The 14,985-nt window shown below is 55.2% G+C and overlaps 1 protein-coding gene across 2 annotated transcripts in view; it reads left to right on the forward strand.

Annotated features, from left to right (window-relative positions):
* The window catches only part of SDK2 (sidekick cell adhesion molecule 2), a 273,344-nt gene extending 258,647 nt beyond the window's left edge, over positions 1–14,697 (forward strand). For both annotated transcript variants that reach the window (XM_027974022.2, XM_042256446.1), the window contains one exon: positions 10,577–14,697. In XM_027974022.2, coding sequence (XP_027829823.1) covers positions 10,577–10,930 — 354 coding nt within the window. In that variant the 3' untranslated portion in view covers positions 10,931–14,697. The remainder of the gene's footprint in view (positions 1–10,576) is intronic.
* Positions 14,698–14,985: the final 288 nt, after the last annotated feature.

Raw genomic sequence — 14,985 nt, forward strand, 5'->3', positions numbered from 1 at the left:
GACTGAAGGCCTCTCTCTTGCTCATTGCTATCTTGCTCAGCTCCAGGGTTACCATCGGGCTTGGCAGAGCCGGTGAGGCTGGAGCTGACACCACAGCTCAGAGCTGGCAGGGGCCAAGACGCAGCTTAGCCTGGTTTACATGGGGACCCACGTGATCCAGGTTGTGGCATCTCGTTGTGAGTAGTTAACTGTTTGCTGCCACGCCCGTACTGGCACTCACTCGGCCGTGCTTCCTGAAGCACTCTTCTCTCTTTCTCCCCAGAGGTGGTGATGAGCCTTTGGCTTGTCGGTTCCCAAGGTAAAAGTCAGAAAGGTAGAGGGACACTTCCTGGTGGTCCAGTGGTTACAACTCTCGGCTTCCAATGCAGGGGGCACAGGTCCAGTCCCTGGTCAGGAAGCTAAGATGGCACATGCCTCACAACGCAGCCAAAAAAACAAGATTGAAGGGATTCCCCGTGTCAGTGGAGCCGTCACCAAGGGCTTCTTGAGCCCCTTCCCGTCTGTGGAGAGGGCATCGTGGTGGCCGGCAGAAGAGGCTCCCTGTTGACTCTGCTCAGCCCCCCTGACCTTCTGCAGAGGGCGTTGTGATCGACGTTCATCAGCTGAGCCCCGACCTTTCAGAGAGTAACCCTCTGAGTCCACAAGGGACTGCCCCAGTCCTGGGAGCTCTCTGTGAGCACCCTGCGTGAGTCTGGGAGACACCAACATGGGACACAGAGCTGACCCCTGAGGCCATGCCAGGGCCCCCCAGCCTTGAAGAAGTTGCTGGGAGAAGAATTCCCATCCCAGGAGCACCCCACTTCAGAAGTCACCCCAGGATGGACAGAGCACCCCGAACCCTCCTTGGAGCTACTGGTCTCATTTATTCAGAACAAGCCCTTCACTTGAACACTGTTTCCATAGCAAACTGGGACCAGTCACTACCCTGCCCCCTGCCCTCTCTGGGAGCACACACCCTAGAGAGGAGGCTTTCTGGTTCCAGAATGCCAGATCTGAGGACCACAGCCCAGACCTGGAGCTCCGCGTGCAGCCTTTGGGATAGTTCGGGGTTTGATTTGGGGCTGGATTCAGTTGACTTGGGTTTATTTACTCTGTCCTTTTTCTTTTGGGGGGGTGGTGGGGGCTGCACCACGCAGCATGTGGGACCTTAGCAGCACGTGGGACCTTAGCAGCACGTGGGACCTTAGTTCCCCGACCAGGAACTGAACCAGTGCCCGCTGCAGTAGAAGCAGAGAGTCCTAACCACTGGACCACCAGGGAATCCCTGGGTTTATTTACTCTGAAAGCTAAGTTCCCTGAGGGCAGGCGACCTGAATTCAGTCCCTGGGTCAGGAAGATCCCCTGGAGAAGGAAATGGCAACCCACTCCAGTATTCTTGCCTGGAAAATGCCGTGGACAGAGGGACCCGGTGGGCTACAGTCCGTGGGGTCAGAAGAGTTGGACACAGCACGTAACCACCGCCACGAGTTCCCTGAGGGCAGGGACCCTGACAGTTTTGTTCATGCCGTACCCCCAGCGTGCTGCACGTCACTGGGAGGCAATCACTCTGTGCATGTCTGTTGAAACCATGAAAGGGTCATTGGAGAAGGTCATCAGGCTGAACAGACTCAAGACCAAGTATGGTTAGCAGGATAGAGAATCAAAGATTTGTGGTTGTAAGTTAGTCCTTTTCAACCAGCATCAGATCTCAGACATTCAAAGAGGCCCTTCACAGTGGCTGATGACAACAGCTGCACCCGCCGTGGGCCACCCGAGCGCCCCACCACAGGGTAGCTTCACCCGCCCCTCCGAGGCAGGCCTCAGTCACATCTTCTTTGTCCGAATGGGAAAACGGGTCAGAGAGCTTAAGCGAGTTGCTGCTGCTGCCGCTGCTAAGTCGCTTCAGTCGTGTCCGACTCTGTGCGACCCCATAGACAGCAGCCCACTAGGCTCCTGCCGTCTCTGGGATTCTCCAGGCAAGAACACTGGAGTGGGTTGCCATTTCCTTCTCCAATGCGTGAAAGTGAAGTCGCTCAGTCGTGCCCGACTCCTAGCGACCCCATGGACTGCAGCCTACCGGGCTCCTCCATCCATGGGATTTTCCAGGAAAGAGTGCTGGAGTGGGGGGCCACTGCCTTCTCCGTGAGCAAGTTGACTCAAGTCCAAACATGCAAACTCAGGATCCAGGCTCCGTGTGGGCTGGAGTGGGGGGCAGACGGGAGAAGAGCAGCTGGCCGCCCTCAGATGTCCGCTGAGCGATGCTCAGCGTACCAGTGCCCTGGGGCGGGGGGACACGGACTGGTGGCCGAACCTCCCAGGGTCCGCCTGGGCCCTTGCATCTCTGCAGACGCCAGCGCTCTCCATAAATGACTCCCTGTGCTGCTCGCTTGGCCCCGTGAGAGGCAGCTGGACTGCACGTCAGTGTCCAGAACGAGCAGCACCCAGCCTCACGACTTCCAGCTCCGGGCTCACAGGACAGGCGCTGTTAGTCCTCCTGGGCACCTCCTTCAGGGTCAGCAGCCACCCCCCCCCCCCGACCCCTCGGGCTGGCTGTCTTCCTGAAGTCCCTGCCCCCCAGGCCCCCGGAGAGTGAATTCCGCCCGTGCCACCTGGTTGGAACTCTCAATCAGACCACCGAAAAGTCACCCTCCAGAACTGGATTCTTCCATTTCTAGCTGCCCAGCCATTTCCCTGTAATATGGGAATAAACACAAAGTCAAGGCTTCTTATAAACAAACCCACATGCCGCCACGTGGGAAAGCCCAGAACGGGGCTGTGGGTGGAGGCTGGAGGAGGGAGGGGCCGGTTTCCCTCCAGAAGGGTGGGGCTGGGGGCCGTGTCTGCAGGGGTCTAGGAGAAGGAGGTTCCCCGGCAGGGGGACCCACAAAGGCTGAGGCTTCTGTGATGGAACTTCTAAAGACAAAGTATGGCCACCGTCCAGCTTCATCTCAAAGTCAGAGCCCACAATGGGTAGGAAAATCACATAGTTAGCACACAAGTAAATCTCAATGGGAGAGAAATTCCAAGGCAATGGCAAGCCTCTCTTAATCAGTACTCAGTTCTCTGTGATGTCCTGGGTCAGCCCTGTAAGCTCATTATCGTGAAATTGAGCCTATAAGAAAAAGGAATTATCAATCAGTTCCGTTCAGTTCAGTCGCTCAGTTGTGTCCGACTCTTTGCAACCCCATGGACTGCAGCACACCAGGCCTCCCTGTCCATCACCAACTCCCAGAGTTTACTCAGACTCATGTCCATTGAGTCAGTGATGCCATCCAACCATCTCATCCTCTGTTGTCCCCTTCTCCTCCCACCTGCGATCTTTCCCAGCATCAGGGGCTTTTCAAATGAGTCAGCTCTTCACATCAGATGGCCAGAGTATTGGAGTTTCAACATCAATCTTTCCAGTGAATGTTCAGGACTGGTTTCCTTTAAGATGGACTGGTCGATCTCCTTGCAGTCCAAGGGACTCTCAAGAGTCTTCTCCAACACCACAGTTCAAAAGCATCAATTCTTCGGCGCTCAGCTTCCTTCATGTTATCAATACATAGGACATGTTAGATTGTATATTGTTTATTGAGCACCCAATCCGCAGAGTTAGCCAGGAGTGGCTCTAAGGGTTGTTTAAGAATGGCACTTCTTAACCCATGATCCCTGGGGGAGGCCTGGATGGAGTTAGTGGCCATGCACAGGTTGGGCCCTCTCTAGCACCTGGGAGGGGTAAGGAGCCCAAGAACCCTGGAGGAAAATGTCCTCCGGGGGGAAGCTGGACCACGGGTCAGGGAGGGGCTCCAGCTGCCAGTCTCCAAAGGAGCTGCCCAGCATAACACCCCACCTGGGGCAACACTTTCCCACCAGGCTTCTGAGATTCCACAAGATAAGGGCTCCCAGGTGGACTCCCCAGTGGCGCAGTTTGTGAAGAAGCCACCTGCAGGAGACTCGAGGAAATGAGGGTTCTGTCCCGAGCTAGGAAGATCCCGTGGAGGAGGGCATAGCGACCCACTCCAGCACTCTTGCCTGGAGAGGCCCGTGGACAGAGGAGCCTGGCGGGCTGCAGTCCAGGGGGTCACAGAGAGTGGGACACACACATACCAAGGGCTCTCTGCCTGGTCCCCAAGCCCAGGACAGCACTTGCCTGTCTCCTGCTGATCTGATACCACTGTCCCTGCTTCCAGAAAGAAGCAGAAAAGAGAAAGGCCTTCCTTTGCTCCCTCTCTTTTGTCTCGGCCCTTTCTCAGGGTCTTCCCTCCCTCAGGTCCCCACCTCGCTCGCTCTGAGCCTGGAGGCTGCCCTCTCCCCCTTCCCCGGGCCCCGGTAATTGCTGATGGAGTGGCTTTGAGCTGCTGTTAAGAGGCCTGGGAGCTGAAGCGGTGGCCTGATTGCCTGGCAGCCAGGGACTGGCCATGAAAGGCCCCCTTTGTGCTGGGCCGGCGACTGGGAAGCTGCATTCAATTACTGAGGGCCGGGCAAGAGTTGAAAGCAGGAATGGGAGCCCCTGCCACGCCCCCTACCCCCACCCCCGCTTTCTTTCTCTTCTTACCCCACCCCCATCTAGAAAAGAAACAGATGTTCTCCGAGGTGGAGACAGAGGGGAGTGCATGCAGAGACCCCCTCCTGCGGTGTTGGGGAGCTGGGGGAGGGGCGGGCCAGACTCTAGCCGCCCCCAGACCCCTGCCCCACCACACCCCTCCTCTGCTGGCTTTGGTGTCCCATTCCGGTGGCACACAGTAGGTGCTTAACTTAACTTAAGGTGCTCCTTAAGGCAGGAGATGATTTCATAAATGGGCTTTGGTTTGGGCCCCAGAGGGCCAGAGAGGCTCCTTCCCCACCCTGCTAGTCGCAGCTTCATCCTGGGGGTGGCAGTGGGGTTGTGGGTAGGCAGGAACCAAGCATTCTCCTTCCCAGGGTGTCTGAGTACTGGGTCAGCCTCCCCTTGGGACTTCCCTGGCGGTCTAGTGGTAAGTCTGTGGTGTGAGTTCGGTCCCTAGTCAGGGAGCTAAGATCCTGCAAGCTGCTCGGTGCGGCAAAAAGAAATTTAATTAAAAATATGAGTCAGTCTCCCCTATCCTGTGCCCCTGTGATCCTTCCCAGAGGGGCTTCAGGCCCCATGTCACACAGACCCCTTTCACTTTCCCCCTAATGATACCTTTATGCTGTTATCGCATATATTAGCTCAGTTCATCCCGTTAACGTCAGGACCCACCCATTGTACTGACCGGGATACTGAGGCCGAGAGAGGATAAGTGATAGGCCCACACTTACCCAGCTGGGAAGGGACAGAATCAGGTGGTGCCTCTGTCTCCCCACCCGTCGCCCGAGCCTGGAGACTCATTCATTCCAGACCCACAGTGATTTGGGGATGCCTCTCCAAGGCTGGGGCCTGGGGCTGGCTGAAGTTCTGGAACATCTAGCAGCCATTCCAGCTGGTCGATGGGTGCCCTCCAAGAGGGAGCTGACCTGCAGGGAAAATTGTGGGGGCCCTCTCTCAATCCCCACACTCACAGACCCTCACTGCGCCCGGACCCCAGGGACCGCGCCCCACCAGCCTCCCGTATCCTCCACGTCTGGCTCAGACCTCCTGCCCCTGGGCCGGCCTCACTGCGGCCCAGGCTTCAGGAGCCCACCCCCGGCCCCCTTGCCTGCCCTTGGCACACGGAGCCCTGCGGTCTCTGCAGCCCCTTTGTTCGCTCCCGGGCTGGCAGCTGGGCTGTCGGCAAAGAAAGCGCTTGTATTGTGCTGCTCTGCATCACGGGGAGCACGAGTGAGGGACTCTCCATTGTCGTGGGCAGCCGGCCCTGCCTGCCAAGACGGTGGGGGTCCTGGGAGTGCCTGCTGGGGTGGCGGGAGCGCTGTGGGGGCTGGGGAGGGGGAGGGAGGAGGAGAGCCAGAGCACATGAATCAGCAGAGCAGTCTGGGAGCATTTAACATCCCCCTCGAGGACAGAGGAGTTCCCCTTCCCATCTTGTGACCTCCAGGCAGGAGTTCGGGAGTTCAGAGCGTGTGTACATTTCAGAAAATCAGGCCAGTCCGCGCTCAGGTCCAGCTCATCCTTTCCTTGGGCAAAACCATCACTCTCTCATCAGCACTCAGGTAGTAGCGTCATCGTAGCTGCAGCACAGAGGTGTGAAATTTAAAGACGCAAGTCAGCGTTTCCTCCTGTCTGGCAGAGAGCCTGCTCCAGAGTTGGTGTGGTTTTAGTTCTGTGCTTTGCACCCGTTTCTCTTGAAGGCTTAGATGCCGTAAAGGGCTTGGAGTTCCTGAAAACAGGTGCACACTACCTTTCCCATACATAGCTCAGAACCTTCCGGCAAGGGCAACGCTCCGTTTTCTTTTTTGCCGGGGTCCAGCCCCGGTGGATCCAGGGAATTCGAAGGGTGGATGGCGTTGGCGTGGAAAGACTTGTTTATTGATTGATATAAGATTAGATTAAGAAACTATAGTGAGCCCCGGTGGATCCAGGGAATTCGAAGGGTGGACGGCGTTGGCGTGGAAAGACTTGTTTATTTATTAATATAAGATTAGATTAAGAAACTATAGTGTAGTAAGAAGATTAAGTGGAGGAAGAGGGCTGAATAGCTTGGTTTACGCAGAAGACCAATAAAATTCCAGGCAAGGAATTTGCACCATCTACGTTGGGCCACCTGCGCCCGCTTGAATATCTAAGGGTGCCTCACCTTAAGCTCCCTTTCGTGCGGGTCTTAACAGCCAGGGCAAGTAAGTAGACCTGGCGAGCCTCCGCGCCCCAGGTGGAGATTCAGCCTGAAGTTAAAGAGCAGAGAGAGGGAAAGGGAGAGAAGAAGAGAGAGAGAGAAAGACACGGGGGGATCCAGAGTCCCAAGAAACCAGGGCGAGAGACTAGTTCGCGAAACTGGTCCCATCCTTTATTGTTCAGAAGGCCTTTTATACTTTTGATAAAACATGGAGATCAATGGGTAACACAAAATAATGTAGCATTCGCAACCCAGATTCTTTCTGTACATCATTTTGTATACAAAAGGTCTCAGGTGATTTACATTATCTTCTGGCCAAGAGGCTAGTTAACACTTTTTGGCTCTCTTCCTTAATGAATGTTAATTTTGTTTCCCCTGAAGTGTTTTTCTTTAATCTGCATCTCCTTAAAGCATTAAAGTTACATCTCTATAGAACAAAGGCGCAGTGGGTTATAACAAAGAAGGTACTTAACTCAAAGATCTAATGTTGCTAATACAAGGTCTACTACTTGTTTTTCTATATACCAACTATATCTAAAAATAAAGGATATGAAAATTTGGCAGCAAGGATTGACTCAACAAATGAAACTTTTAATCAGTCCTAATCTAAAGATTTTGACTCCTCGGAAGCTCCTACATTCCTAGGATGTTTTAAGCTTCCTGTGCCTCCTGCGGTCAGGAGGCCTCAAACAATCACACGCGCAGCTGTACGAGTCCTGCAGGCAGGCTAGAAAGCCCTCAGAGGGGTTTTTGGATTGAAACACTCTTTCAAATGCAGAAGACTAAAGCCCTGAATTGACTTTTTCCAGAAAATGTCAGAAGAGTGGAAAAGCAGAGCACAAAAACCGGCAGATTTTTGTTGGGGTACATGCTTAGGAATTTCCAGAGGGGTCCCTGAAGTCTGAGCACGCCTTGCGTATGTCAGCTTCCTTCCTCATGACCTTGTCACGGGCGGGATTCCTCACACTGGCTCCCGGCACATTTTTTTTTCCTTTTCTAAGATTTCTGTGCTTAGCTTCTGGCTGCGGTGGGTAGTGGCCGTGCGCAGGCTCCCCTCTGCAGGGGCTTCTTGTGTCGTGGGGCAGGGGATCTAGGCGCGCTCCAGCTTCCGTGGTTGTGGCTCACGGGCTTAGCTGCTCCGAGGCATGTGGAATCTTCCCAGACCAGGGATCGAACCGGCGTCCCTTCCGTTGGAAGGTGGGTTCTCAATCATCAGATGACCAGGGAAGCCCTCCATTTTCTTCGCCTGTAGAGCAAGACACAGATGATTATCCCGGACTTGTTTATACTAGGCTCACTGGACTGCAGGGTTTTGCCAATGTGTATCCCACTCTGGCTGATAAAATGAATTTACTGCCTCTAAGCATGTATTCACTGGGCAGAGATGAGGCAACTCGAGCTTGGTCTTCTGGAATGATATTTGTTGAGCATGTACTGTTCACTAAAACCAGTGCATCCCTTCCAGAGAGTTCTAAAGGCCTTTCCATCTGCTGTCTTTTTAGTTCTCAAAACATCGCTGGGAGCTGGGGGTGGGGAAGAGATACATGATATTTTTAGCTCCACAATTCAGAGTCGAATGTTACTTTACAAACCAGATGGACTCTTGTCTTGCACCGATTTTCCCAAAAGCCAGCTAGAGCATGGGCCAAGGACCCCAGAATATCAACTGTATTAAGGATAATTTAATTTTTTTTATTTCTCCCCCAGAGCCTCAGGGTCATCACCGTGTGAAAATTCAGAACTTCTGTTGATAACCTTTCTCATGCTTCTTTTGTAACTGAGTGTGGCTTTTATTTTGGATCACACGTGGGTGAGCATCAGCATTTTGTTCAGCGCCAGGAGCCTCTGAAGGCCTTCCAATCTGGTCCTGGCTTTGTCCCCAGTCACACAGTAAGTCAGAGGCTGGACCAGGACTGGAGCTCAGTGTATCATGCATGGGCCTCTGCTTTATTTACTGTCTTAGAGATTTGTTTTTATTTATCTATTTGGTTGCGTCGAGTCTTGGTTGCAGCGCATGGGAGCTTCTGTTGCAGCGTGCGGACTCTCCAGTTGGGGTGTGCCAGCTCGGTAGCTGTGTTCAGGCTCCAGAGTGCTCAGGTTTACTTTCTCCGTGGCATGGAGAGTCTTAGTTCCCCAACCAGGGATCAAACCTACATCCCCTGCGTTGCCAGGTGGATTCTTAACCATTGGACCACCAGGGAGGTCCCTGAACCTCTATTTTTAAGTGTTGGTTGGTTATTCTTCAGGTTTGATGAGGCCAGCAGATCAGGAGATGACTGCTAGTGGAAAGATAGCTTGCTATTCACAGATCCCCAGAAGAGCAGGCACAGCAGGCCACGTGGAGCCACACGACGAGGTACCAGTCTTGGTGAGGAGGCGGATGGAGCAGGAAGGAAACAGGAAAACTCACCCCGTGCCCTGTATTCAGATTCCCAGAGGCAGGGCCGGAGAAGGCGATGGCACCCAACTCCAGTACTCTTGCCTGGAAAATCCCATGGATGGAGGAGCCCGGTGGGCTACAGTCCATGGGGTCACGAAGAGTCAGACGCGACTGAGTGAATTCACTTTCACTTTTCACTTTCATTCATTGGAGAAGGAAATGGCAACCCACTCCAGTGTTCTTGCCTGAAGAATCCCAGGGACGGGGGAGCCTGGTGGGCTGCCGTCTCTGGGGTCGCACAGAGTCAGACACGACTGAAGGGACTTAACAGCAGCAGCAGAGGCAGGGCAAGCAGGCTTAGCAGAGTTTGAATGAATTCAGGGGACCCTGGAGGGTAGGGGCTGCCCCTAGTTGTCTGGTACCTGACCCTGGGGTGATTGGAGGCAGGCAATAGTGGGTCCAAGTCAGCGTGTAAGCTCCCATCAGAGGAGGCGATGCAGGCAGGGGCTCTGGGTATAAACAGCTGCTTGCTCTCTAAGACCTGTCTAGTCTTGGGAGGGGCAGTCCCTCCAGGGTCAGCAAAAATAACAAAGCATCAGAAATACAGAAAGGAAAGAACCATGACGCGTGCAACCTCGGAAAACACCATGCTAAATGAAAAAAGCTCAGACACAGAAGCTGCACGTGGTGTGATTCCATTTTTATGCAATATCCAGAATGGGTCAATCCGGGAGACGGAGAGGAGAGTGGATGGGTGGTTGCCAGGGGTGGGGTTGGGGGGAGCAGGTTGGGGAGGAGGAAGTGGGGAGCGACTGCTTAGTGGGCACAGGGTTTTACTCTGGGGTGATGACGGAAATGCTTTGAAATGAAAAGAAGTGATGGCTGCCCGACAGTGTGCACCTACCAAATGCCGGTGAATCAGACCCTCGACAGTGCAGTGTGAATTTCACCTTGATTTTTTTTCTTTTACTGATTCATGGAGCTCTTTTTCTTTTTTAATCGAAATTTATTTTTCAATTGGAGTATAATTGCTTTTCAGTGTTGTGGTGGTTGCTACTGTGTAGTATGAATCAACTATAAGTGTTAATATATACATATATTGTGTGTGTGTATATATAACATATGTGTATAACATAACATATAACGTGTATAACACATGTGTATAACATATAACATATATGTGTATAACATATAACATATATATTCCCTCCCTCCCACCTGGCATCCCATCCCTCACTTTGATTTTTTTCAAAAGCTTAGAACTTGGGTCTTGTGGGTCACGTCGGCGTCTGCAGGCTCTGTGCCAGCTCTGGGGGAGACACTTCCTACCCATCGCGTGTTCTGAATGCCTTTCACCCCCGTGGCAGACTCGGGGCTGAGATGCTCACGGTGCAGGGCGCGGAGGAGACTGAGAGGCGATTCGGCCCGGAGTGCTCTGCGCCTCCCAGCCCTGACTGTGCTGACCCGTCCCCAGGGTCACTGACACCCCATCGGTTCTCTGTCCTCCCAGGGAAGCGACAGCGAATACGAGGTTGACGCGAGCCACCAGAAGGCCCATTCTTTCGTCAACCACTACATCAGCGACCCCACCTATTACAACTCCTGGCGCCGCCAGCAGAAGGGCATCTCTCGGGCCCAGGCCTACAGCTACACGGAGAGTGACCCGGGCGAGCCGGACCACGCCACCCTCTCCAACAGCAGCAGCGCCCAGCAGGGCAGCCTCTTCCGGCCCAAGGCCAGTCGGACCCCAACGCCCCAGAACCCCCAGAACCCCCCGAGCCAGCAGAGCACCCTCTACCGTCCCCCCAGCAGCCTCGCCCCCGGCTCCCGGGCCCCCATCGCAGGGTTTTCATCCTTCGTTTGATGTCGTCCTCGTCCTCGTCGGTGGAAGAGGAAAAAGAAAACACGGCACCCAGCTCCTCTCCACCCCTCCCCGCACCGCCTGCCAAAAAACAAAAACGCCAAGAAACCAAGTCAACTTTTCACCTCCTGAGTTTATTTTTCCAGAGATTCCAGGGCCAGCAAAGCCAGTGTGGAGAAGCATGGAGAAAAACCGCAAGGGGACGTGTGTGGCTTCGAGATTGTGGGGTTCGCTGCGGCTTCAAGAGGCTGAGCGGGGGGCGGGGTGGGGGCAGCTACAGTGGACACCGGTGAGTTTAGGCCGATGGAGGGAAGGAGGGAGGGAAGGAGGGAGGGAAGGCAAGGACTGGAGGGCCGTCAGGTGGGCGTGACTGGGGCCAGGAAGCTTCTGGAAGTCCAGCCGGCTGCTCCTTTCACCATGTGCTGCAGCTCTGGACCCAGTGCTGGCTGGTGCCAGGACGGGCATCCTGGGGGGCAGGCGCCCCTCCCCCTGCCCTCTGCAGCCTGGCTCCTCCCCCGCCCAGTGTCCCCACCAGGCATCTGGTTTATTTAGGAAAACGAAACCAGCTCAAGGGTGAGACTGCCTACCCAGCTCCTTGCTCCTAACTGACTTTTCTGTTGTGAACACAAGGAAGAGGAGGTCCCTGGGGCTGGGGGGATGCTCCCAACTCCTACCCACTGAACCCAGTCACTCCTTTACTTGAATTCACTTACCCACCCCCATCCCCCCCGAGCACAGACTCAGAGAGATGGACTCGGAATGGAGCGGATGGGGAGGGGGGAGGGGGGCGGGGTGGGGGTGGCCGCCGGCCCAGCATCCCTGGAATAACGGAGCGTGGGGCAGGCCGTCGGGACTGGAAGAAGGACGCTTGGACTTTTTTCCTTCTTCTAATTCAGGTACCATCTGCCCCCCCACCTTCTTAAAGGAAGACAGAAAAGGGGGCTACAGAGACAAGAAAAGGGACTGCAGGCTAGGCTGGGGTGAGGCATGACACCTTTACACACACACACACACCACCACCCCCTACATAGACACACCATGCACTCGCAAGGAAAAGGGTCCAGGGATCCTCCCCAGGAGAAATCTCTTTGGGTCCTCCTAGCCAGCAGGACACTCACTTTAAGATCTGTGTCCCTCATTCCCAGCCTACTGTTCTTCGTGTCTAAGACCCCTGCCGCCTCAGCACAGGGGCACAGGAGCCCAAGGGGTGGGCCAAGTCCCTGGTGCAGAGGCTGGAGCTCCCAGCACCTGGTTTACAAAGGCAGAGGCCACCGAAACCCTCAGAAACGTCTTCCAGACTCGGCTCAGCAAGGAGGGGCCTCCTCCAAACTGGACACGAGCTCCCGGGGTGTACAGACAGGACTCCAGAGGAGCAGGTCAGATGGGACCACGGGACAATTATAGCTGATGGGAGGCAGAGCTTACACGCACGCACGCACGCACGCACGCACGCACGCACGCTGCCCTGAGGAATGTTCTTTAAAAAGCTACTTCTGGTGTCCTGGGTCTTCCCATCAGCTCAGAGCTTCCGGATGCAAGGGTTTAAGGAGGAGCCTTTCCAGCAAATTCCCTGGGTGCCCACCCCACCCCACCCACCCCGGAGCCCTGCAAAGAGGCCCACCCCCCAGGCTGCTCTGGGAGAGGGGTGGCCGAGGTGGGACCCCTCAGTGGGGAGCTCCAGTCCCAGTCGCCTGCCAGGCTGACCACAGGGGAGGAGGCCACGCCCCATTGAGGGCAACGTGGAGAACGAGGAAGGAGCTGAGAAACAAGCCAAGAACGTTGCAGGGCTGTCCCCCTCCCCACCGACACGGGTGCCTGGAATGGAACCAGGGCCGGGGGCCGGTGGAAAGGGCATGCCACCCAGCTGGGGGCTCCTCCCCAGGCACTGGGACCCCCAGGAAACATGCTGGGGAAAAGTGGGAAGATGGCTCCACATACAGGCTGACCCACCTCTGGGGTCCAAACAGCACCTTCCCAGCTCAGGGGGTCTAGAAAGGGAAGCAGGGTCTTTCCCCCCAGGGAGGACACAGGCCTGAGACTCATCTGGCAGTTGCCCTTCCCTCCCTCTCTCTTTAGAACCACCTCATCCGTTTCTCTGCTGTGTGCTGAACCATAGAAAGTTCTTCCTGGTTTACATGAAGAACCTCTTTTTGCCCAGGCCAGGGAGGGACTGGGGGGAGGGAGCCGGGACTGGGAGAAACTGTGTACACTCGCATACAGGTCACAGGAGGCCAAATCCCTTTTGCCTTCCACGGGTCACCTTGTGCATTAAGACGCTCGCCCTCCCCGCCCCACGCGCGCCTCCACACCCGCGCTGACGCTCGCGTGCACCTGTGGGGCGGCCGGCGCCCACGCTCACCTGGGCTCTCGCTCACCTGGGCTCACGCATGCGCGCGCGGATACACACACACTGCGCGGAGTACCTGCGTCAGCAACCCCCTCGGAGGGGCCGACTGCCTCCAGTGAGACACAGGCAGAGAGGCTGGGCTCTGTTGTCTGAAAGGGCAAGGCGAGGACACTGCCAACCAGGGCTCTTCGAGGAGCCGGGAGGAGGGCGGCCCCCGGTGAGAGTCCCGCCCTCCGTCCATCCCCACCCACCTGGAACGGTGCCTCCACCGCCCCAGCCACACCTGGAAGCCCGGCTCCCAGCCGCGGGCCTCTAGATTTCCCGGAGGACTGATCCTGTCCGTGTTTACATATCTGCTGAGGCAGTGGCGGCTCCTGTCTGGACACCTGGCCGCGCTGGAAAGGTGTGTGTGGGCACTGCCCGTGGGTCACGGGGAGCCTCCCTGCCCTTTGGCTTCTTGGGCCCGTGACGTCAGACCCCGTGTTGGCCTGACTCCCCCCTGGAGCGGGCTCGCCTGGGGACAGCACCTGGCTCCTCACCTGGCCCTGCCCCGCCGTGCCCGCCGGAAACCTGGTGTTGCCCCGGGCAGCTCACACCTGGCGCACTAGCACAGCCTTTGCCCTTCTGGCCGCGCCTCCTGTGTTCACGTCCCTTCAGCACCCAGACTGCCAAGACGACCGACCAAAACGCTACCCGGGGCTCCAGAAGCGCCCTCCTCCCGGGGCTCCGGGGAGTCCTGGCACCGGCCGCCTCCCCTCCAGTCTCCGGACTGACACTGCCCAGACTCAGAAGGAAGAGGAGGCCTCCGGCCGCCCCGCCCAGCAGCTCACTGGCCCGAGGCCTTCTGTCTCTGCTCGTACTTCCCTGGGCAGAGCTTTCAAAGGTGCCAGAGCCCTCCGCCCTCCCATGCCCCACTCTGGGCGGGGGCTCCCCTCACCTGGTGCCCAGCAGAAGGTGCCCACACTTGTGAGGGGCTGAGGGCACCAGCGGGGAGGGGGACCACCTGAACACCCGCCTCTGGCTCCCCAGTGCCTCTGTGGGGACCTACCCAGCGGCCACCCGACCACCCCCCCAGCACAGGTGCCCTCTTGGGACACGCCCCCCTTCTCTTTGTTTCTGTAAAAATAACCAAAAGCATTTAAATGTGTTACCTTCTTTTACACATATAGACTCCAAAAACAAAAACCAACACAAATCTTTATTTTTTTGATTTAAAAGATATAAGAAAAATTATAGGGAGAGTATTCATTATGGCAGGTGTCTATCTGTAAGAAAAAATATATATATATGTCATATAGCTTGTTAGCAGGTTTATTTTTTGAATGAAAGGTAACAAAGAAACTGATTTGAAATATATACCACAAGAGGTCCCATGTCCTGTCAAACTTGTCAGTATTTTATAAATAAACTTTTTTTTTTGGAATTCTGAAGCAACATTCATTCTTCTCCCTGGAGGGAAACCCCACCCCCATATCACTCTCAAGTAATCTGATTCTGAAACACCCATTTTTAGCCTTGCTGTGGTTTTGCAAAGAGAGTCAAAGGTTCAAATTTTTTCTGCTTTCTTAATTCACGGGTGAGTGGACGTCTGTGCCTTCAAGTGAAATGCACTGTTTTGTTTATTTTACACTTTAAATATATATATATTTTATATATATTTTGGTTGCCCCCAGGATCTTCCATCTTTATTGTGGAGTGTGGGATCTCTTAT

This window comes from Ovis aries, chromosome 11, assembly GCF_016772045.2.
Source record: "Ovis aries strain OAR_USU_Benz2616 breed Rambouillet chromosome 11, ARS-UI_Ramb_v3.0, whole genome shotgun sequence".
In the NCBI taxonomy this organism is placed as follows: Eukaryota; Metazoa; Chordata; class Mammalia; order Artiodactyla; family Bovidae; genus Ovis; species Ovis aries.